The following is a 26,440-nucleotide window of genomic DNA, read 5'->3' as shown; positions in this document are numbered from 1 at the left end:
TCCTCTAGCTTACTTGCATTAGCACAATTTTTTTAAGAGTGTCATCACAGAAATGGGAGTAGAGGGTAAAACCTGTGTGCTGCTGTCTATGGTCTTGCATAGCCATTATGAGCCAGAGTACCTTGGCTCACTGGTAACTTTTGACCAATTACTGCTAGTGCTCATGGTGTCTTCTTTGACTTTACTTATTTTTTTTAATTAATTAATTAATTTATTTATTTTTGCCTGCGTTGGGTCTTCGTTGCTGCATGCATACAAAGTACATAATTCAATGGTGTTTAGCATATTCACAGAGCTGTGCAATCATCACCACAACAAACTTGGGAACATTCTCATCACTCCAAAAAGAAACTCCACATGGATTATCCATCACTTGCCATTTACCAACAACTCCCCAAGCCTGTGGCAAACACTAATATACTTTCTGTCTCCAGGAATTTGTCTATTCCAGATATTTCATGTAAATGGAATCATACAGTATGTGGTCTTTTGTAACTGGCTTCTTTCACTTAGCATGATGTTTTCAAGGTTAGTCATATTGTAGCATGTAACAGTACTTCGTTTATTTTGATTAAAAAATTATATTCCATTATATGATGGAAATACTACATTTTATTTATCTATTCATTTAGTTGATGAAAATTTGTGTTGTTCTACTCTTAAGCTAGCATGAAAAATGTTGATATGAACATTCTGTACAACTTTTTGTGTAGATGTGCATTTTTATTTCTCTTGGGTGACCCAGACTGGGTCATATGGTAACTCTACGCTGAAACTTTTTAGGAACTGTTCTCCAAGGTGGCCACATCATTTTACATTCCTCCCAGCAATATATGAGGGTTCCCATTTCTTCACATCTCTGTCAACACTTGTTATCATCTGTCTTTTTTATTGTAACCATTCTGGTAGGTGTGCCATGATTTACATTTTACAATTTGTATAACTAATTTCATTTTCTTTGGCCATTAGTTTAATTATGATCATAATTTTTAAGTCCCCTCTGGAAAGTTTTTTTTGGGGGGAGAGTGGAATGGAAGTCCTATAGTACTCATTCATGACTACTCATGACTACTGCCTTCTTACTCCCTTCCTGGCTATCCACAAAGATATTATCATTCTCCATTACCATTATATATGGAGGCCCCAAGTTATCTAACAATGTAAGAGGGTGAGAAGAAGAGAGTTGGTCTCATGCTCAGTCTTAACACCATTTTGGCACCATGTAATTATCATATATATCTGATCTCTTTGCATAGAAGTCATTCTTATATATCATCCTCATCAAATCACTGCTGCTACTGTTTATCACCATGTGGGAAATACTGTTTTCCTCCTATACTCATTCCTTCCTACTCCTCTCATTAACATAATACTCTGTTTCAGCTGGACACATCATCACTACCAGGTAAAGAACACAATTTCAGTCTCCTTTGCAGCTGGTATGGCCATGTATCTAGAGGTTATTTATGTATACAGCTTCTAAAACATCCTCTTAAAAGGAAAGGATACACGCTTCCCTTTCCTTTTTCCTTCTTGCTCAGATGTGGACATAGGGGTAGTGAGCCATCTTTGAATGTGTATAAGAACATGCTTAATCTAGAAATGGCTGAGCAGCAAGAGAGGAGTTTGAGACACCACTGAACTGCCATGCCAGCTCCAAACTATTTTTCAGACTGCTTTGTGAGAGAGGACAAATTTTGTACTGTAAGAGAAACACACAACAAAGCTTTCAGGGATAAAAGGACTAAAATACATGCAACTTAATTTCAAATGGTTGAAATTGTCCTGGACCTTGATCTTTAAGTTGCTTCTAATTTGGGTAAGTCTAATCATTAACTTAACAGTTCAGAATCCAGACTTCTGTTCCAGCTTCTAAGTCCAGTCCACCTAACTTAACCCTGTTATCTCTTCCTCCCTTCCAGAGTGAACTAAACAAACAATATTTTCATGACCTAAGATATACTCACTTAAAAGAATACTTTAAAGCCATTTTTAAAAATTAGTTTGTGAAGACTTTATAATAATGAAAAAGTAGTTATGGTATAATTTTAACCAGAAAAAGATAATTATATATACAGTATTATAATAACAGATTTTTTTCAAATATAATATTTTATTTCTTCCAGGAATCTGATGGGTTCAGAATATTTCCAAAAACATTATTTAACCAACTCAGATAATGGAATTGCTGATTTGTTGCTGTAAGGGATCTTGCCTACATTCCCGAGTAGAGAGCCCAGAACAAAAATCTGACCAAGTCTTTGCCCAAAGGCATTACACCAGGGAACCTTGACACCATGTTTCTGTTTCAACATGCCACTTAAGAAAAATAGCATCAGAAATGCCACTGATGAGAGCAGTAACAAGGTATCAACTTGTCAGCAGAAAGCAAGGCAGCCAGCACAGCTAAGATATATATATATATAATAACAGATTATTTTAAAAGGCTGTGCATGGAGAAAAACTGCATGGAAAACACTAAAATGTGAATAATTACTTTTTAAGTGATTGAAATGTTATTTTATTTCAACTTTTCTAGGTTCTCCAATGTGTGTATACATGTGGTAGTAAAAAATAAACAATATGAAAATATATAACTTTTAAGAAGCAATAAAATAACATAAAGTATAACTTAATACCTTACATTTCTTAATTTTTAAAAAGCAATATATAAATAATCAAAATTTCCTTTGTCAATTCAGTCAGAATCCTAACATTGTCAATAGTTCTACCCAGAATTTGATTTTCAACTTCCAGGCTGCCATGGTCTTCAACGGTCTCAAGTTTCTTAATTCCTAAAGGTCAGTTGCTTTCTGTCTCAGCACGGGTTGGTCTCTTCACCCTTTGCTGTGTAGGCTTATGGTAATATAGGCCACAGCTCATTCGTGTACCACAAACCCTTCACAGGTAAACTACTATACATATACAATTTACTTTTGCTACAAGTAAAAATATAAGGATATATACTGTTACAATAATTTGTATTAGACTTACACTTTATGTGAGAGATTAGCACAGAGAAGATACAACTTGCTGTAAATTAGTAATAAGAGATGTGATGGAGCATCTGGTCAGTTCCAAAAAAAAAATTTGTGATTTGCTAGAACATGTAAGAACTGAAAGCCTCTGAGTATGAAGGAGAATGTAGACAAAAAATCAATAGTGTCAAACAGTAACAGCAAAGAATACAATAACTGTGAAATGCATTTTCTATTTCCCAAAACTTTTTTAAGAAAAAAAAAATCCATCTTCTAAATTCCTTAAATAAAATGCCAAAATTTCTACTCTTCAAAAGTTCATAACAAACAAAATGTTTTGGAACACTGAGGTGGGTAACACTTCCCTCTAATCTCTCTGCATGTAATGCCTCTTTTCCCTTTCTCTCAAACTCTGATAATAATGAAGGAAAGCAAAAACTATACAGCATACCTACTGTGTTTTGTTTGCCCTCAAATTGAGAGATATTTCCCTCAAATGGGTGTGAGAGTTAACAAACTCACTTTAATCTCTTACTCAAACCAGAACTGGTAATTTCGAATTCCATATTACAGTTAATTATTTGTTCTACATAAATGGTCCCTGGCAATGACTTTCGCATGGAAAATGAGCTTCAATTACAAACTGTTTCTGTTAAAGGGATATCTCCTACAATAGTACATTTTGATAAAAAATTAAACATACACAGAAATTAATATTTATTTCTTTACATGTATAGTGAATCTTTCTGCCAGCCATTCAAGAAAATTATCTTTACACTTGAAAATAACAAACTTCTGATTTACCAAAGTAGTCAAATAATGGACAACTTGATACCTAAAGTAAGAGCATTTTATTTCCTGTACAGAAGCTATCCTTCCAAGTGTCACTTCAAGAAAACAATCAGGAGAAAAACATTTTAACTCTCTCAAGAATGTAATGGCAGACTTCCCTGGTGGCACAGTGGTTAAGAATCCACCTGCTAGTGCAGGGGACACGGGTTCGAGCCCTGGTCCGGGAAGATCCCACATGCCGCGGAGCACTTAAGCCCGTGCACCACAACTACTGAGCCTGCACTCTATAGCCAATGAGCCACAACTACTGAGCCCGCACACCACAACTACTGAAGCCCGTGTGCCTAGAACCCGCGCTCCGCAACAAGAGAAGCCACCACAATGAGAAGCCCGCACACTGCAACGAAGAGTAGCCCCCGCTCACCACAACTAGAGAAAGCCTGCGCACAGCAACAAAGACCCAACACAGCCAAAAATTAAATAAATTAATAAATGTAATGGCAATAAACAGACATGCAAAAATTGTAGAGTTCCACTTCATTTTGGACTCCTCTGCTAAGACAGAGTTTTAGGTAGATTCGCTGACCCCAAGATTGATTCACTTTTGTGGGAGACACCACTTTAGGATTAACAGCATTTAGCAAGAGATTCTCCTCTCATTTTCTTCACAGATATGCCTTGTCTCAAGCATATTGAAGGCTTTCTAAAACAGACTCATACCTCTTAGTGTTTTCAGCATCAATCCTGGTGTCCCACACATAATTTCAGTGATGATAAATGTGATCCTTGCCAAAACGTAGTCACTCATGCTTCATTTTCCTTCTTTTTCTGTAAAAGAGGAATAATATTTGCACTTTCTGGGGTTGTTGTGAAGATTAAACGAGACAATGTAGACAAAATACCTAGCATCCATCCACTCTAACTTCTGCACTGAGGTAATTGATGCTACACAGCATTTTATTTTTTCTGTTACTTTTACTTTTATGTATGTATATTCTATACAACTGTCATATTTTCTTTGGAATTATTCTTTTTCACTGTTTGCATTTCAGTGTGTAGTGTTCCAAACCTGCTTTTATGCATCCATACATCTTTTTCCATAAAAATAAGAATGTACACATATTCTAATTGACTATAAGCATAATATCTCTTTTTATAAAGCTGGGGTTTTTTTGTTTTTTTAAGAAGTATAGTTGATTTATAATGTCAATTTCTGCTGTATAGCAAAGTGATGCAGCTTATATATATATATATATATATATACACACATATATATACATTCTTTTTTATATTCTTTTCCATTATGGTTTATCTCAGGATATTGAGTATAGTTCCCCATACTATACAGTAGGACCTTGCTGTTTATCCGTTCTATGTGTAATAGTTTGCATCTGCTAAACCCAACTCCCAGTCCATCCCTTCCCCACTCCTTTTCTTTAGCAACCGCAAGTCTGTTCTCTATGTGTGAGTCTGTTTCTGTTTCATAGATAGGTTCATTTGTGTCATATTTTAAATTCCACATATAAGTGATATAATATGGTATTTCTCTTTCTGACTTACTTCACTTAGTATGATAATCTCTAATTCCATCCACATCACTGCAAATGGTATTGTTTCATTCTTTTTAATGGCTGAGTAGTATTCCATTGCATATATGTACCACACCTTCTTTATCCATTCATCTGTCGATGGACATTTAGGTTGTTTCCATGTCTTGGCTATTGTGAATAGTGCTGCTATGAACATAGGGGAGCTCCATAGCTTTTAATTAGGAAACAAAATAGGAAACAAATGAAACATTTCCAGACTTCAGAAATTTTTAACACAAAAGGAGGGGAGAATTCAAAGCAGTAGATTAAACTAACAACCAAAGTATGTTTTAAAATCAACTGTTATATCAGGGTCTAATGTAGTTAATTTCATTAAAGTCATCTATGACTACCCTGGCTCAGATTTTTACTCTGAATATGCTATCATCGTGTTAGAACAAACCACATCCCTTCCCAACCTGCAAAAATACAATGACATAATTTTGTCAAGCGCATTAACTAGTAAAGAATCAAATTTAAAATAACCTCTAAGCATGACTTTAAACACTACCATACAGGAAAAAAGGTCATTTAATGGGGCATAAAGTTTATTATTTGCTTTAAAGAAAAGGCTGAAAATTCTTACAGAAGCCAAAAGAAATGATCTGGGTTTTCCTACTAAAGCAAATTGTTATCACATATTTATATGCTATGGCTGATGCTTATGCGAACTTGAAAAGGATATATGGAAATAAAATTTTGTGAATCATAAATAGAATTGCAGGAGATGATGCAAGCCATGACTCAGGCAAGTACAATAATCATGACCAAAATTATGCTTGCATTATTCATATACAGTTTGTCACAGCAACTGTAATTTGCAGTTACCAGTTAGTTGCCATAAATGGAGCTGATATCAGATAAAAATAAATCATGATATTCAAGGAAAAGCAAGTAAGTGTTAAGATATTGATATGTATAATATTTTGGGGCAGTTACAGAAACACGATGGTAATAACAAGTCTGTACCTTAGTAGAAGTTGTTCAAGAAATATTTTATGTTTCCAATTTAATTCTTTCAGCAGCTATTAATCTTCCTCTAAATGAACTAGTAATGTTAAAAAAAAAAAGGTGCAGGGAGAAGAAAAAAGGGGAAAGAGGAGATAGGAGAGAAAGGAGGGAGAGGGTATACAAGACAGGTATGCAATATAAACATTACTTACCTTTTAAGGAAATGAAGAATAGTAAAGACCTTCAAAGTCCAAGTCCTTCAGGCTATATGTATACAATGACTCTTCTCCCTTGTCAAGTACAGTTGAAAGAACACATGTAAAAGCAGTATACAGGGCTAATACAAAAAGTTTGTCAATAGTTCAATTCTTGAGCTAAGTAATTTTGTGGTCTTGTTTCTCTGGTATTTCTCTTCTTTCTGTAAAATATAAGTCCTTCTAAATGTTTGTTCTTATCTTCTCCCTTGATGAATTTTTTTTACCATCTTAGCTGAAATTCAAAAGAATGACATTAAATTCTTTGAGAACATCTCTACCTAAACTAAAATTTCCCCAAGACCTTTAACTCTGAATAGCTTTATTTTATGAAAAAGACTACTATGTTTCATAGACTGCTTGTCAAATATTCTCTCCTTTAAAAAAAAAAAAAAAAGACTTTAAATTGGAAAATCCTTCCCCTGGTTATTCCAGTAGACAGTTTGATTTACTTGACCATACAATTGGATTCTTGCCTCCATGATTTTATTCTCTGGTATGAAGAAACAAATTGACATTTGATGACATCTAATGTAGAGAGAAACTGAGGATTCCTTGAAGGGGAAGAAGAGAAAGCAATTTTGGTTAAAATGGATATCAACAAATTAGGCTCTACTTTCTTTTAAAAGTGACTATATTCTGTTTTACAACTAAAAACAGCAAAATATTTTCATCTGGGAGCTATTTTTAAACTATGAAGTATATCTAAAGGTAATCATCTTATCGTTAAAATTAAAATGAATAAGCATACTTCTTAAAGAGTAGATTTACCAATTCCTACAAAATAACCTTCAGTAAAAGTTTCAAATCACTCTTTAAATTTATCATTCAACTAATATTTTTTGAATGTCTGTCATTGTGCTAGGTATAGTCCCAAACCTTATAGAGTTTAAAGAAATACATACATTAATCAAATAATCACACTAAAGAAAAATTATAGTTTTGATGAGTTTTCACTGTACAAAAAAGTCTGAAAATTTCTATTTCCATGACTAATTTAAATCTTCTTAAAATTATCATTTCAAACAGCTAGTAACAAACATATTTGCTGCATAACCCAAAACTTCTGACTCGAAGGCTGTGGAGTAAGAAAGTCAAGTTCCAGGTAAGAGAAATTGTGGCAAAGACATTTTGAACAATGAAATAAATATATAACCTAAATTACTTTACATCTTAATGGAGGAGAAATTTACTGTACCCTCACTCAAGAAAACAAAACAAGTCTGATTGCATTCAGAAGTTACCTTTACTACAACCTTCCTTACAGATGCGTATCCCAGGATGTGATAGGTCCAGAGCTACACCTTGTGGCCATATACATACTTACAAGAGTTCTAAGCCTTTCAGTGAAATTTAAGTTACTCCTCTGTTAATCAAAAATAAGCGTTTCTCAGGAAATGTCATATTATTACTTGAAAACTGGGGGAAATTTTTAAATTTTTATTTATTTACTTTTTTCTGTTCTTTTTCAAATTCTTTTCCCGTTTAGGTTGTTATAGAATATTGAGATAGATAACGAACCAGGACCTACTGTATAGCACAGGGAACTCTGCTCAATATACTGGGGGAAATTTTAAACTCAATAAGAAACAAATATAAAAATATTAAGGTAGGTAAAGAAAAATTATACGGTAAAGTATAGCTACATGTTAGTGATATACCTTAAATGATGATATATGAATAGTCACTGTAAAATTCTTTTAACTTTGCAGTATGTTGGGAAATGTTAATGAAACGTTGAAAAAATGAAGAATTTTTAAAAATGTTTCATTACCCTTGTATTTCTCACAAGCACATTTTTAGGTATTGTTTCCCATATGTATGAGCATTACGTGTGTGCCTTCATAATTTACGCTTGTGTAGCAGTCTATTATACTGATGTACAATGAATTATGAAACAATTCACTTGTTGAATATTTATTCAGTTTCCAATTGAACATTTATGTATGTGTAACTTTATTTCTGTTAAATCACGTTCCTAAGACAAAATTTTAAGACTAGTATCATTAGGATCAAAGGAGAGGATCATTTTCATGGCTCATGAGACATAGGATCAAACTACCATCTACCAACTTCACACTGCTTTCGTAAATGAAAACCAGCACCAATTTAGCTAATATCATAGGACCTTGCCATTTTAATATTTTGCTGCTTTACTAAGCATGAAATCTGCTTTTATTCAGAGGTCAATTTACACTTCTTTGATTTTTGAAAAAAAATTTACATATTTATTTCTGCATTTATCTACTGGAATCTTAATAATTTTCTTATAAATTTGAATAATCACTTTATGCGTTATAACTATTAACCCACTGTCTTCTAAACTCATGCAGATTTTTCTGGACAGCTCTCATCCTGTATTTTTACTATGTTGATTTTTATATATTTTCATCTGTCAGTCTCAACCTTCATGATTTCTTCAATCAATTTAGAACTAGGAGATACATTATTGCTCCACACATATTCTAATTTTTTTGTTTTAATCTATACACATTCAATGAAGAGAGTAAAGGTCCCTTTAAGAAGGGACTAGGAAAATAAATGAATAAAATGTGTCTGGTAAAATTCTCCTAGAGCACTTTTTCTAAATCTGGTCCTCCCAGAGTAGCTACATCAGACATAATTATGGGTACTTGTTATAAATATAGATTCCGAAGTCCCATCTCTGACATACTGAGGCAGAATCTCTGGGTACGGACATTGGGAAACTTGAATTTTTTAAAAAGATTATCAGATGATTCTTATGCAGATTTAGGCTTGAAAGTCACAAACCAGGAGAAAAAGCAGGTGACTCACACACAGTTGGATTAGTAGAAGACAACAAAGCAACATAAGATGGCTGACATTCAGGAATCCCTCAAATATTTATTGAATGAACATATATGTGTATTTTTTCTTATATAATAGCTTTTTGAGGTATAATTCATGTACCATAAAATTTACCCTTTAAAAAAAGTAAACAATTCGGTGGTTTTAGTATATTCAGAGTTGTGAAACCATCGTCACTATCTAATTAGAGATTATTTCTATCACACCAGAAAAGGTCACACACCCATTAGCAGTCATACCCTCTACCCTCCACCTCCATTCCCAGGCAATTACTAATCTAATTTCTGTCTTTATAGATTTACCTATTTGGAACATTCCATAATGCCCAGATATGAAATGTTCAGATAAATGTATGCAGTCTTCTATGACTGAGTGTTTTTCACTTATGCTTTCAAGGTTCGTCCATGTTGTAGCATGTATTAATACTTTATTCCTTTTTATTGTTGAATAACATTCCATTGTATGAATATACCACATTATGTTTATCCATTCATCAACAGATGGATATTTGGATTATTTCCACTTTTTGGCTACCATGAATATGCTGCAATAATTGTTCAAGAACAAGGTTTCTGTGTAAACACAGGTTTTCATGACTAATAAGTAATTAGCTAGGCGTTAAATTCCCAGGTTGTATGGTAATTCCATGTTTAACATTTTGAGGAACTGCCAAACTGTTTTCCAAAGCAGTTGTACCTCTATACACTTCTACCAGCAGTTCCACTTTCTCCTCATCCTCCCCAACATTTTTCATTATCTGACTTTTTAATCGTAGCCATCCTAGTGGGTATGAAGTTGTATCTCATAGTTTGATTTGCATTTCCTAAATGACTAATGATGTTGAACATTTTCTCATGTGCTTATTGGCCATTTGTATATCTTCTTAGGAGAAATATCCGTTCAGAGCCTTTGCCCATTTTTAATTGGTTTGTCTTATTATTCAGTTGTAGGAGTTCTCACACTAACTACAAGTGCTTTAGCAGATACATGATTTGAAAATATTTCCCCCATTTTGTGGGTTGTCGTTTCACTTTCTTGATAGTGTCTTTTGAAACACAAAATACTGTAATTTAATGGAAACTCTCCTGGGCTTCCCTGGTGGCACAGTGGTTGAGAATACGTCTGCCAGTGCAGGGGACATGGGTTCAACCCCTGGTCCGGGAGGATCCCACATGCTGCAGAGCAGCTAAGCCCATGTGCCACAGCTGCTGAGCCTGCACTCTAGAGCCCGCAGGCTACAACTGCTGAGCCCACATGCCACAACTGAGGAAGTCCGCGCGCCTAGAGCCTGTGCTCCGCAGCAGGGGAGGCCAACGCAGTGAGAAGCCCACGTACTGCAACGAGGAGTGGCCCCCACTCACTGCAACTAGGGAAAGGCCTTGCGCAGCAATGAAGACCCAATGCAGCCATAAATAAATAAATAAATAAATAAATAAATAAATAATAAATAGAAACTCTCAATCCTATTCCATGGATCTACATATCTATCCTTACGCCAGCACCCACTGTCTTGATTATCACTGCTTTATAGTAAGTTGGAAATTAGTGTGATTCCTCCTGTTTGTTCTCCTTTTTCAGTATTGTTTTGGCTATTCTGGGTCCATTCCATTTCCACATGAATTTTAGGATCAGCTTGTTAATTTCTGTAAAAACAGAAGCAAAGATTTTGATAGAGACTATGTTGAATCTCTAGGTAATTAAGTATTACCAACTTAACAATATTGTCTTGTGATGCATTAATATATCTTGGAGTTTATTTAGGTTTTCTTTACTTTCTTTCACCAATGTTTTGTAGTTTTAGTATACAAGTCTTACACTTCTTTTGTTAAATTTACTCCTAATTATTTTTTATGATATTGTATACGAAATTGTTATAAAAATTTATAGGCTGCAGAAATGTAATTTATTTTTATGTAATGACCTTGTATCTGCAACCATGATGAACTGATTACTTCTAAAAGTTTTAAAATGGATTTCTTAAGATTCTCTGTGGACAAGATCAAGTCATCTGAGAATAGAAATAGTATTACACCTTTCTTTCCATCTGGATGCCTTTTATTTCTTTTTCTTGTCTAATTGTCCTAGCTAAAACCAATAGTACAATGTCCAAGAGAAGTGGCAGGAGTGGAGGCCTTGACTTGTTCCTTATCTTAGGAGAAATCATCCAGTCTTTTACCATTAAGTATGATGTTAGCTATGAGCGGTTTTTTTGTTTTTTGTTTTGGCTGCGCTGCGTCTTTGTCGCTGCAGGCAGGCTTTCTCTAGTTGTGGTGAGTGGAGGCTACTCTGTTGCAGTGTGCAGGCTTTTCATTGCGGTGGCTTCTCTTGTTGCGGCGCACAGGCTCTAAGCACGCCAACTTCAGTAGTCGTGGCTCACGGGCTCTAGAGGACAGGCTCAGTAGTTGTGGCGTAGGGGCTTAGTTGTTCCGCAGCACGTGTGATCCTCCCAACCCAAGGCTCGAACCTATGTCCTCTGCATTGGCAGGTGGATTCTTAATCACTGCACCACCAGGGAAGCCCTAGCTATGAGTTATTAATGATACTATTTATCAGGTTGAGTAAACTCTTCATTATTAGTTTTTTATCATAAAAGGGGTATTGGATATTGTCAAATGCTTTTTCTGCATCTATTAAGATAAGCTTTTTGTTTTTATTCTATTAATATAGTATATTACATTGATTTTCAAATATTAAACTGGCCTTGCATTCTTGAGATAAATCCCTGTTGTTCATTGTATGTTGCTAGATTTAGTTTGCTAGTATTTTGTTGAGAAATTTTGCATCTATATTCATAAGAGATATTGATCTATAGTTTTTATGTGTGTGTGAGATCTTTGTCTGGTAGAATTCACCATTCAGTCACTTAGCTTGGGCTTTCCTTGGTAAGAATTTTCTGATTTACTAATTCTTTCTCCTTATAGGTCTATTCAGATTTTCTTCTTCTTGTGCCAGTTTTTCAGGTTTGTGTCTTCCTAGGAATTTGTTCATTTCATCTGGGTTATCTATTTGTTGGTATAAGTGCTTCCTTACAATCTCTTTTACTTCTCTAAGGTCTATAGTGAAGTCCCTTCTTTAATTACTGATTCTCATAACTGGAGTCTTTTTTTTTTTTCTTGGTCCATCTAGCTGAAGTTTTTCTCAATTTTGTTGATGTTTTCAGAGAACTGACTTTTGGTCTCAATTTTCTCTATTGTTTTCCTGTTCTTTCATTTATTTGTTTTAATCTTCATTATTTTCTTCCTTCTGCTTGCTTTTGGTTTAGTTTGCTCACCATTTTATCGTTTCTTAACTAGAGAGAAACTAAGGCTGTGTTAGGTTAGTGATTGACATCTTATTCCTTTATTAATATAAGCATTTACAGCTATAGATTTCTAAGCTCTGCTTTAGCTACATCCTGTAAGATTTGGTATATTGTGTTTTCATTTTCCTTCACCTCGAAGTATTTTCTAATTTATGCTATTTCTTTCTTTGATCCATTGGTTATTTAGAAATGGTTTTTCTTTTTAATTTCCATATAGTTGTGAATTTTCTAAATTTCCTTGTTATTGATTTCTGATTTCCACTGTGATTAGAAAACAAACTTATGATTTAAATCCTTTTAAACTGTTTTGAGACTTGTTTTATGATTTCATATATAGTCCATCCTGTAGTCTGTTCCATGTACACCTGAGAAGAACATGCATTCTGCTCTTTTGGGGTACAGTGTTTTAAAGTTGGCCTTTAATTTACAGTGCTGTTCATTTCTTCCATTTGTTTATCTTCTGCCTAGTTATTCAATCCACTATTAAACCTGAGGTAACAAAATCTCCAATTGTTACTGTTGAATTGTCTATTTCTCTCTTCAATTCTGTCAAGTTTTGCTTTATATATTTAGGACTCTGTTGTTAGATGTATATATGCACACATCTTTGTGATGTATTGACTTTTTTCCATTACAAAATATTTTTTATCTTTAGTAATAATTTTTGCCAAAGATTATTTTGTCTGATATTAGTGTAGGCACTACAGTTCTTTTGGGTACTGTTTGCATGGTATATCTTTTCCATGTCTCTACTCTTAATCTATTTGTATCTTTGAAACTAAATTGGGTCTTTTAAAAAAATTCTAATTCTTTAATCAATGTAATATATACTGTATATATTTTATATATATACATGGAAATGACATTAATAAACTATATGTGCAGTTTTCTACCTCATGTACAGGAAAGGAAACGTATAAGCGTTGCACAGGATTTCATAGTCTGTTTAAAAAGCAAAGGATAAAGCCAGGTTTCCATTCTCTCTCTCTCCTTCTCACACACACACACACACAAAGTGACCCAGTAGTTCAAAGGACTCCAAACCTTAGAAGGGTCACAGGTAGTAGTGCTGAATATCACTGATAGACAAGGAAATATGTGCTCATTGTTAATACTGAGCCATCTGATATAGTGTGAAATTTAGGGTCTTGCCTAATTTATTTTTTCTTCTAATCAAGGAAGCTCTACCTACTAACTGTATAATGTCTTAAAAAGAAAGCATAACACTTTAGCTTATTCATTTTTTTAACCAATCATATTTGCATCAGAAACTTTACCCCACTTGCTTACAATCCTTCTCTAAGGCTGCCAAATCTTCCCCTGGTGTCTGAGAACTCCCACACCTCTTCTGATATACCGATGTAGAAACGCCCTCTTGGCATACATGTGGTCAAACGTGTGGTCTAGTAGGGTTAAGGCCTTCACAACTGCTGTGCTGTTGCTCAGCATGCAGATAGCCTTCTGGACTTCAGCCAGGTTAACTCCTGGCATCACCACGGATGGCTGATTGTTGATGGCCACCTTGAAACCATTTGGAAGCCAATCTATAAACTGAACAGAGCTCCTTGACTTTATGGCTGCAACTGTTGCATTCACACCCTTGGGAACAACATCCCCTTTGTATAGCAGGTAGCAGGCCATGTACTTCCCAAGTTGAGGATCACACTTAACCAGCTGGTGAGAACTCAAAGCAAGCAGTAGTGATGTCTGAAATGAAGAGCTGCTCCTGGTAGGTTCTGTCAGCAGACATGATGGGGGAAAGGGTTGTCATGGGGAAATATATTCTCAGATAAGGTACTAATTTGTTCTGGAATTCAATTAGGTACCCATTCAAAGGCCCTTCAAACCAGAAGCAAGCAGTAACAGAAGACCCGTCAGCCTATTAACGCTAACAGAAGAGGTAGCATTATACACCAAGCATATGATGGCATATGTCACAGATGGCTTCATTGTCCACCATGCAGCTACAGTCTGTGTGCTCTTAGAGCTGTAAGACTCTACAGCAGTGAAGATACTGAAGGCTGAATATACAGATAACTCAATTTAGTCTTCCTGCTACATTCTATCATGAGCCACTCTATTAAGAGAGATGTAAATCCTGATTCGATGCTTCCTCTAAAGCTTCAGAAAGTCAGAAACTGTTCTGCCAGCTTTCTGACGCTCTCTAGTCAAAGGCAGACAATCTCTGACCCCATAGTGACCTCAGACATAGTTGTTCCCACTACCCTCCTTTCTGCTAACATGCTGCTCTGGGTAAAAGAGTGACTGGTACTTCCCTGTATGAATCCCATCTCTAACAGTTGGTTCTAGGTTGGGAAGAGCGCTCTGGGCACATGATTCCCAGCTCTTGTCTCACAAAAGATGCATTCATATGCTCTATTTTAGCATTTTCCTACTGATCCTTTTTACTGCCAAGAATGACGCCATCTGGCTGAATTCCATACTCTAGACAACAGAGTTTCCAGCACGTGCCCTCAATCTAGATGTCAGCTTGGCCAATATGAATGCAAAGGCACTCACTCCCTCATGCTGATCTGAAGGTGTCAACACCACTCTGTGGTTATGACATTAAAACTGCATCTCTAGGGCTTCCCTGGTGGCGCAGTGGTTGAGAGTCCGCCTGCCGATGCAGGGGATGTGGGTTCGTGCCCCGGTCCGGGAGGATCCCACATGCCGCGGAGCGGCTGGGCCCGTGAGCCGTGGCTGCTGAGCCTGCACATCCGGAACCTGTGCTCCACAACGGGAGAGGCCACAACAGTGAGAGGCCCGCATACCACAAAAAAAAAAAAAAAAAAACTGCATCTCTTATAGACAGCATATAATTTGATCATATTTTAAAATATATTTTTCCAGTTTCTATCTTTTGACTGGAAAATTTAATACACTTGTACTTAATGTAATTACTATAGCAGATTTACAGCTTTCATTTTGCTGTTTGTTTTCTGTATGTCTTGTATCTTTTTTCTCTGTATCTCCACCACTGTCTTCTTTATTGTTAGGTATTTCTAGTGTACCATTCCTTTGTTGTTTCCTCTACCATACTTCTGATTTTCTTAATGAACCATACTTCTGATTTTCTTAATGGTTGCACCAGTTATTACAATTAAAATCTTAACTTAAATCAATCTAGTTTGGATTAATACCAACTTAATTTCAATAGCAAACAAAAACTTTGCTCCAATATACCTCCATTTTCTCCCCTCTCCTTTGTCAGAAAAATTACATCTTTCCACATTATAAGGTCATTAACACAGTCTAATGATTAATGCTTTATGCAGTTTTCTTTTAAATCAGATAGAAGAAAAGAGTTACAAACAAAAATACATTAATACTGTGTTTTATATTTACCCATGCATTTTCCTTAACCAGTGCTCTTTGTTTTTGTGTGTGAACTGAAGTTACCATCTAGTGTGCTTTCATTTCAGCCTGAAAGACCCCTTTTTTGTTTTTGTAGGGCAGATATTCTAGTAACAAATTCTGTTTATCTAGGAATGGTTTAACATCATAAATCTAAATCTTAATAACTCCTTCATTTTTGCTGGATATACAATTCTTGTTTGACAAGGCTTTCTTTCTTTTAATGCTTTGAATACATCATCCAACTGAATTCTAGCCTCCATTTATTTCTGATGAAAAATCAGATGTTGCTCTTATTGAGGATGCCTCGTGGTCAGTAAATCATTTCTCTCTTGCTACTTTCAAGATTCTGTCCTTGGTTTTAGCTTTCAGTAGTTTGATTATGATGTATCTAGCTGTGAGTCTCTTTGAGTTTATCCTACTTGGAATTTGATGAGCTTATGTAGATTTATGATTTTGTCAAATTTGGAAAATTTTCAGCCATTATTTCTTCAATATTCTTTCTGGCCCTTTTTCTTCTCTCCTTCTAAGACTCCCCATTATGCTGTTGGTATGTTTGATGGTGTCTCATAGGCCTCTTTAGTCTCTTCATTTTTCTTCATTCTTTTTTCTTTCTGTTCCTCAGTCTAGATGACTTAAATTGACCTACCTTTAAGTTCACAGATCTTTTCTTTTGTTAACTCAAATCTTCTGTTGAGCCCCTTTCATGATTTTTTTATTCCGGTTGTTGTACTTTTCAGCTCCCTAATTTATATTTGGTTCTTTGTTATAATTTCTGTCTCTCTACTGGCATTCTCTATTTGGTTAAACATTATTCTCACACTTTCCTTTAATTCTTAGAAATGATTTCCTGTAGTTCTTTGAACATATTTTAATAGTTGATATAAAGTCTTTATGAACTTAAAGTCGGACATCTAACTTCCTCTAGGACAGTTTTTATTGGTTGCTTTTTTTCCTTGCATACAGACCATACTTTCCTGTTTCATGCCTCACCTTTTTTTTTTGCACAAAACTGGACATTTTAAACATAGCAATCTCCAACTTTGAAAATCATATTCCCCACACACACCAACACAGAGATTGTTATTGCTAGTTGTTATTGATGACGATGATGATGTTTGCTTAGTGACTTTCCTGGACTAATTCTGCGAAGTCTGTATTCTTTTCATGTGCAACTTAGCTTCGTTTGACAATTTTTGCCAGTGTTCTTGTTGCTTTTATGGAGGAGTAGATCTTCAGAGGTCCTTACATTCCAGAACTGCTTCCACATGTAGTTTTGATGGCAGAAGATATGGTTATACTAACAACTAAGAAATGATAAAGCATGTCATTTGTTGAGTTAAAAGAGAGATACTAAAAGGAAACTTAACAAATACTGACATTTAAATATACACTGAAATGACTTAGCACTGATACTATGAAATCTATGAAATGGACCAGAGGGTCCCCATAAATTTCTTTTGAGGAACAGTTTATACTCTTAATTCTCTCCTTTTCAATACTTTGATCTAAAACAAGATGTTTTCTTTGCCTCAATTACTTTAATGAAATATGCCATCCTTGACTTTTCTTTATTTCTATTATTTCCCAAATCATTCTCTCTAGTTAGCTATTTTATTCTAAAATAAACATGACTGTGTGATTCAGCTGCTCATACATTTATAATAGAGTCCCATCTCTTATAAGCAACTCACGACCCTCTATGATCTGCCCCCAAAATACCTTCTTAAGCTTTTTTTCTCAGCTACCCCATGAAGATCCTATACTCTAGCCAAATTCTTGCCCTTTCCCAAATCTACCCTTTGAGCTTTCTTAATTTCCTTTGTATGGAATACCTTTTTCCAGTTCTAAGTAAGCAGAATACTACTGCACCTCTAGAATGAGTCAAACAGCTATCCTCCAAACTCATATTCCACTCTTCCCTTCCTCTTCTTTGTGAAGACATACATTTCATTCTTGTAGCTTATTACATACTGCATTATTCTCAGACTGCCCACAGGGCCGTGAACACATTTTTTTGCCTCTGTATTGCCCTTATACATATATACACATATCTCAAGAAACATCTGTGGCATTGAAGAGACACATGAATTTGTCTCTTTCCGCCACACATTAATACTTGCCATTTTAAAACAAGAAATAAAAATAAGTACTATCTAACTTGGTATGCCACAAAATCTGAAACTCTAGTTTCACAAGAGAGAAGTTGCTAGGTATTATGTGAAAAAACGGAGGTCTCATTGTCAATTTTGGTATATGCTGGCTAAATAAAATTAAACAGGTTTCCTTTCTGGAAAACATTTTAGAACCTTTACCCTCTAATATGCATGATCAATCTCCAATTTAGCATTCATTATTTTCCAAACAACTAATCACAGAATTCTTTTTGTAATGAACATCCCAAGGGACTAGTGTTCATTCAGCAGAACACATTTGGAAAATGATAATCTAATTCTTTATTTAAAATAGTGAGTATAAGTAAAGTGATCTATTCTTTGCCCTTTTAAATTATCCAAGTTTATTTTAAACCTAACTGCTGTGTCTTTATTACTTAATCAGGTAGAATTAAGTTCTGCTATAAAACAAGAAACCCAAAATGGAACAATAGCTTGACTGTGTGGCAACAGTTCTCTTTAGTATGTATTACAATGACTTAATAGTGCTTGTTAAAACACAGATTGCCAGGCTCCACCCAACCCCAGAGATTCTCATTTAAAAAATCTGGAGTGGAGCTGAGAATCTGCATTTCAAATAAGCCTCCAGGTGATACTGAGGCTGCTGATATAGGGATCACACTCTGATGTAAGGGTTTATTCTCTCAAATAACATGAAATCTTGAGACTAGTACAAAGGCTCCAGAATTATTAGGAACATCAGCTCCTTCTAACTTGCTGCTCCATCATCCTAGTTTCATGAGTTTCCTCAAAGTCACCTCATGATCCAAGAAGACTGCTCAAATTCTAACCACCATGTTAACTTCTAGGCAATAGGAAAGGGGTAAGGGTGAAAGGGCACATCTCCAAGCTAAGTCAGCTCCTTTTAAGGAGTCTTATTTGCAAAAATTTAGTCAAAAAGCTTCAACTAATAGAGAAGATGCTAAATGTAGTCTTTTAACCAAGTACACTGCAACCCCGAATAAAACTGCTATGTACTACTAAGGAAGAAAGAAAGACTAGATTTTGAATAGGCATCTAGAGACTCTAACATATTACTTTAGTCTACATACGCTTCAATCACCAAGTCCGACAGAACTGCCTAACTATTTCATAAATTGGACCCGTATGTTTCTTCACTGTTTCTTTCTCCTCTGTACATCTTATTTTCATCGCTGCTCACCTACTTTATCATAATATCCTTCTGATCAGTCTCTCTACCACTTAACCTGGTAGTAGGTATAAGACAGATTTTGAGGGAGCTAAAGCTGTTTAAAATTCTTCAATGGCTCCACATTTCCTATAAAATTATAAGGTATGAGCATTTTATTGCTTCATATAAAGCCCTCATCTACCTATATGACTATTCCCTATTAAACACACAAACTGTTTCTCCCTTCAATGCTTTCATCATGCTTTCTCTGCTAGTAAGATACTCTTGATCGTCCTTCACCTTCACCACCCATCCTTTATGATTTAACTAAGGTAGTATCTCCTCCAGAAAGCTTTCCATGACACCCCTCTTCCATAAGATGAGTATCCCTCCTGTGTAATCACATAAAAGCTCTGTCCAGAACTATCATTAGATATTCTATACTGTATTATGAAGATCTGTTTAGATCTCTAACTTTCTCAATAGATTTATGTGCTTTTTAAGTGTAAGGACCACGTTTAACTTATCTTTATATTCCCAAAACTGGGTACAACGCATATGCCAACTATCATCTGTTAAACAAAAGTATTACCCTTCATAAGGAGCTGGCCTACATACTGAAAATCTGTGTAGGAGCTGTCCAACAATCTAATAACCTTTTCTATTACAAGTAACACAGTTGTACTATACAATTTCAAAAAGTAACTACAGACAGAAAATCCTCCCTTAACAACTCTAGTTAAATGAAATTTCAAAGTATACAATTTTTTTGCATAACCAAACATCTTTTATTTTCACAACTGGAATACCAAAGACACACCAACTAGCTCCAGAACACTCCCAGATTTTTTTCTGTTTATTTAACCAAACTAAACAAAGTTTTAAAAAGGAACATCTGCAACAACAAAAGAATATTAATCAATCAAAGCTGGCTTCACCATATCTTGTCTTTTCCTTATCTTTATCCAAGTTCTCCACCTTTAATTATTCTTCCTCTTTTTTTGGGGTGTATTCAGTATCTTTTTCTGAGTTTGGAGTTGATTTCCCCTTTGGTAGCAAGAAACATTCAGCATTGAAAACTTGCTCAGCAGTCATTGAACTTCTACAATAGATCAAGCTACAGAGGAGGGATTTGACATTATCGTCCTGTAAGAAAAAAGATGTTACAAAACAAAAATAAAATCAAACCAAATGAATGAAAGGACAAACTTGTAATAAGTAAGGAGTATCCAATTCAAAAATACTTTTAATCAATGATACAGAGCTAAAATCAATTTTTCCTATTTAGGTTTTTAAAAAATTTTTACCAAACTCAACTGGCTTTTATTGGAAAGGGATTAATCCAGTATTAAAACAATGGAATCAAATTACAGGGAAATAATATAAAAGGAAAAAGAAAAGAATAACAACTGAAATTGATCAAAAACAAGTGAAATTTTTTTTAAAAAACTGTATATTTTCCTTCTTTTTTAGGGCACTGGTCAGAATTTGACACTATGAAAATTTTACACTGAAGCTCCTCTGTCTGGAAGGGTAGCCTAACCTTTACTTTGTCAACTGCTTCTGGTTTCATCTGTGAAATGATCTCCTCTTGAAACATTTCTACCACCCCTAACACATTATCATCATTATTACAGAGGCCATATTTTATTATGTACCACAACTTCGAAGAATGTTATTTGTGTTATCACATGTAAATAACATTATAATGTTCCTCTTCCACTAGTTCCACCTCCCAAAGTATGCTTTTTTTCTTGCTCCCTATGATGAATCCAATCAGAGCACATTTCACACTGAATAAAAATCACCTATTTATTGGTAGTGTCCTCATTAGACTCTAAGATGCATAAGACCAGAAACCTTAGTTTCTCACTTCATCCCCAACAACAAGCACAGTGTCAGGGATATAGCAGGTATTCAGTATACATTTGCTAACTGAATGAATGCCAATGCCCATACTGAATTCTACAGAATATGTTTTTAAACATATTTAAAGATAATACCTTTAGTAAGTATAAACTGACTAAAAATTACAAAATCTAAATGAAAAAAACTAGCACACACTCTTGAAAGCCACAAAAATAGATTTAGAACAAGTAGAAAATCATATCATGTTCTTGGACAAAAAGGATCTCATCAGTAATGAGCCAATTTTTAAGTTAATTTATAAGCTTTACCTGATTCCAATAACATACAATCAGTTTCTCCCTCTTAGAACTAGATTAGTTAACTGTATAGATCTTTTGTAAGAATGGTGAGGACATGAAAGTTCTGATAAAAAGTATCAAGAAGGAAGAAACTAGCCTTTCCAAGTATTAAAAGATATCATACAGTCTGTAAATTAAAGGAATATGGCAAAAGAATACGAATAAACACACCAATGGAACAAAACAGAAAAACTAAAAATACACTCTTGTACAAATAAAATTTTATTATAAGAAATACAACATTTCTAATGGGAAAAGGGGATAACTTTTTAATAAAAGGTACTGGGACAAATGGATCCAATGGAAAAAAATAAAATCAGATCTATTCCTCACACCAAACACCAGGATAATTACAAATGTATCAAAAATCTAAATGTATAAAATAAAATTATCTGATTACTAGGAAAAAAGTTTTCTCAATTCCCAAAAGTAACTATAGACAAAAAATTTCTACCTTAAGGTTATCCCTCTCGCAAATTATAAAATATTGTAAAATTATAAAACACAGCTAAAGAACAAAAACAAAAGCAATCTCTAAATGTCAAAATTAAACAAATGAACTATGTATCAGGTAACATAATCACACAGAAAATTATTTTAACTGACTTTAAAACAAGTATTTTGGCTATACAATCATAGTGGGATAATGATCTAGTGAGATACATCCTAAAGAAAGACCTTCAAAGAAATGTTAAAGTGTACTCAATAACCTTACTGTTTCTAATAATATCACTGTTATTTTCAAACTATCAAATTTATTTCAAGATGAAGCAATTATGTAATTGTTAATATCATAAAAATGAATATTAGTATAAAAGGAAAGAGTGAATTTGTAATTAAAATTAAGTAAAAAGCCTATAATCTTGAATTTTATTTGGAAATACCTATACAAAATATGCATTCATTTTTCTTTTTCTAAAACAAAAATGAACTTCCAATAACAATTAACAACCTTTGCAACCCATATTTTTGTCTCTAAATTTCCTGCTAAAAGGATACCAGCTTCCTTGGGAAAATGGCTAATTCCAGTCATTGGGCAAAGAATGTACAAGATAATAAGGGACATCTTATGCAAAAAGCAAGTTATAAAAGACAATTCAATTTGCGACAAAGGTCACAGGATCCATCTTGAATAGGGTTCTCAACAAATTAGAATTTGAGCAAAATACTTTTTTAAATGACTTCAACAAATTGAGACACATTAAAATATGTTTAAATCCACAAGACTATAATCATACCATTAAAACAAAATTTTAAAATTTGATTGATACCTTTTAGAGGTTGCCAAGACACCAACTAATTTTTCTTAAAATTTCTTTCCCTGAACGAACTAAAATGTAGGGTAACCCAATAATTGTTGAGACAAAGTTTATCAACACATTTCAATTAATAAACACAGATGCAATAACAGAACTGGAAAATCACCAGTATTCAACAAAACGAAGTATCTAGAGGACCATCACTAAATGATGCTAAAATCACTAGGCAGTGAATGGAAAAATTAAATAATGAATGGAACAGTTTAAGAAATAATGAATGAAACAGTTTAAGAGATCTTTGAGATAATATGAAGCATACCAACATTTGCATTATAGGAGTCCCAGAAAAAAAAGAGAAAGTGAAATGAGTTGAGTTGAAAATGTATTTGATGAAATTATGGCTGAACACTTCTCAAACCTGAAGAAGGAAACAGATATACAGGTACAGGAAACACAGAGGGTCCTTAACAAAATGAACCCAAACAGACTCATACCAAGAGGTATCAAAATGTCAAAAGAGAAAGAATTATAAAGGCAACAAGAGAAAAACAAAGCATCACATACGAGGGAACCCACATGAGACTATCAGCTTATTTTTCTGCAGAAATTTTTCAGGCCAGAAGGGAGTGCAATAGCATATTCAGAGTAATGAAAGGGGAAAATCTTGAACCTAGGATACTCTACCCAGCAAGATTATCATTTAGAATTGAGGGAGAGATAAGGAACTTCTCAGATAAGAAAAGCTAACAGTTCATAGCTTAAAGATTTTTCTCTAAATGGAAAAGAAAAGGCTGTAACAAGAAGAAAGAATCTACAGGATAGGAAAAATCCCATTAGTAAAGGCAAATATATAGTAAAGGCTGGGGATAAACCACTTAAGCTAGTAAAAGATTAAAAGACAAAAAATTCTAAAAGCAACTGTAACTACTAAGAGTTAAGGGATAAACACAAAGATGTAAAATATGACATAAAACATACAAAATGTGGGGGAGGGAAATAAAAATATAGATCTTTTAGAACCTGTTTGAACTTAAGTAACTACCAGTTTAAAACAAGCAGATATAGTTATAGGTCAGCATATATGTACACCATGGTAACCACAAATCAGAAACCTTCAACAGATACACAAAAACTAGAAAGAAAGAAACAGAAGCAAACTACTAAAGAAAATCATCAAACCATAAGGGAAGAAACAAAAAGAGAAGAAATAAACAGAAAAGAACTTCAAAAGTAACCAGAAAAAAGTAACAAAATGGCAATAAGTACATACCTATCAATAACTTGAAGTGTCAATGGACTAAATGCTCCAATCAAAAGACACAGAGTAGCTGATTGGATAAAAATTAAGGCCCATCTGTATACTGCTTACACAGAACTCACTTCAGAGCTAAAGAAGCACACAGACTGAAAGTAAGTGGATGGAAAAACGGTATTTCGTGCAAATGGAAACAACAAAAAACTGGTGGTAGTAACTCTCATATCAGACAAAATAGACTTTAAAACAAACTCTGTAACAAAAGACTAAGAAAGGCATTATATAATAATAAAGGGATAAATACAAAAAGAGGATATTACACTCATTAACATATATGCACTCCACACAGGAGCACCTAAAGATATAAGGCGGGAGAAACTGACAACAATACAGTAACAGTAGGGTACTTTAACACCCCACTTATATCAATGGACAGATAGATCATCCAAACAGAAAACCAAGAAGGCCACAGTGGTCTTACATGATACAATATATCAGTTAGACTTACTAAATAATCTCCAGAACATGCCATCCAAAATCACCAAAATACATGCTTTTCAAATGCACATGTAACATTCTCCAGGACAGATCACATGCTAGGCCACAAAACAAGTCTCAACAAATTTAAGAGGACAGAAATTATATCTAGCATTTCTTCCAATCACAAAAGAAGCTAGAAAAAAATTACAGAAAAAAAAATGGGAAAAGTACAAATATATGCAGACTAAACAACATGCTACTAAAAAACCAAGGAATAAAAGAGGAAATCAAAGAATAACTCGAGAAGTGAAAATGGAAACAAAACTTTCCAAAATCTATGGGACGTAACAAAAGCAGTTCTAAGAGTGACACTTATGGCAATGAAGACCCATCTCAAGTAACAAGAAAAATCTCAAACAACCTAACCTACAATCTAAAGGAATTAGAAAAAGAACAAATGAAGCTCAAAGTCAGTAGAGGAAGGAAATAATAAATATCAGAGAGGAAATAAATAAAATTTAAAACTAATTAATGAAACCAAGAGATGGTTTTATGAAAAGATAAACAAAACTGACAAACCTTAAGCCAGGTACATGAAGAAGAAAAGGGAGAGGCCCCAAGTAAACAAAATGAGAAGTGAAAGAGGAGAAATAACAACCAATACCATAGAGACACAAAAACAACAGAATACTACAAACAGTTTTATGCCAGTAAATTGGACAACTAGAAGAAATGGACAAATATCTAGAAACATAAAACCTAGGAAGACTGAGTTGGGAAGAAATAGATAATCCGAACAGACTAATCACCAGGAGTGAAACTGTAATTTAAAAAACTCCCCATATACAAAAATCCAGGAGTAGACAGCTTCACAGGTGAATTCCACCAAACATACAAAGAAGAGGTAATAACTGTCCTTCTCAAACTATTCCAAAAACTTGAAGAGGATGGAACACTCCCAAATTCATTCTACAAGGCCACCACTGCCTTGATACCAAAACCAGACAAACACTCTATGAAAAAAGAAAATTACAGGCCAATATCTCTGATGAATAGAGATGCAAATATCCTCAATAAAATACTAGCAAACCAAATCCAACAATATATAAAAAGGATCATATACCGTAATCAAGACAGATTTATTCCAGGTATGCAGGGTGGTTCAATATTTACAAATCAATCATTATGATACACCAGATTAACAAAAGGAAGGATAAAAATCACATGATCATCTCAGACACAGATAAAGCATTTGACAAAAATTCAACATCCATTCAGGATAAAAACTCTCATCAGAGTTTGTACAGAGGGAGCATATCTCAATGTAATAAATGCCATCTATGACAAATCCACAGCTAACATCATACTCAACAGTGAAAAGCTAAAAGCCTTCTAAAATCAGGAACAAGACAAGGATGACCACTCTCACCACTTCTATTTACAATAGTATTGGGAATCCTATCCATAGTAATCAGACAAGAAAAAGAAATAAAAGACATAAATTGGAAGGGAAGAAATAAAACTGTCACTATTTGCAAATGACATAATACTATATATACAAAACTCTAAAGTCGCCACCAAGAAACTATTAGAACTAATAAAGGAATTCATTAAAGTTGAAAAATGCAGGATTAATATATAGAAATCTGTTTATTTCCTACACACTAGTAACGAAGTATAAGAAAGATAAAGCAAGAGAACAATCCCATTTAAAATCACATCAGGGACTTCCCTGGTGGTCCAGTAGTAAAGAATTGCCTTACAATGCAGGGGATGAGGGTCAGGGAACTAAGATCCCACATGCCACGGGGCAACTAAGCCCACACGCCACAACTACTGAGCTTGTGCACCTCAACTAGAGAGCCTGCATGCCGCAAACTAC

General features: G+C 34.4%; 1 protein-coding gene and 1 pseudogene across 1 annotated transcript in view; both read right to left on the bottom strand.

Moving 5' to 3' along the window:
* Positions 1–13,993: 13,993 nt before the first annotated feature.
* Positions 13,994–19,670, bottom strand: LOC101318291 (tubulin alpha chain-like 3; annotated as a pseudogene).
* Positions 19,671–20,134: 464 nt separating this feature from the next.
* Positions 20,135–26,440, bottom strand: part of STK31 (serine/threonine kinase 31) — an 82,365-nt gene continuing 76,059 nt past the window's right edge. Inside the window, 1 exon segment of the mRNA XM_019931277.3 lies at positions 20,135–20,503. Coding sequence (XP_019786836.2) covers positions 20,276–20,503 — 228 coding nt within the window. The 3' untranslated portion in view covers positions 20,135–20,275.

Source organism: Tursiops truncatus, chromosome 9 (assembly GCF_011762595.2).
Source record: "Tursiops truncatus isolate mTurTru1 chromosome 9, mTurTru1.mat.Y, whole genome shotgun sequence".
In the NCBI taxonomy this organism is placed as follows: domain Eukaryota; kingdom Metazoa; phylum Chordata; class Mammalia; order Artiodactyla; family Delphinidae; genus Tursiops; species Tursiops truncatus.
Note: the sequence above shows the minus strand (reverse complement) of the source record. Positions and strands in the feature narration are given on the sequence as shown.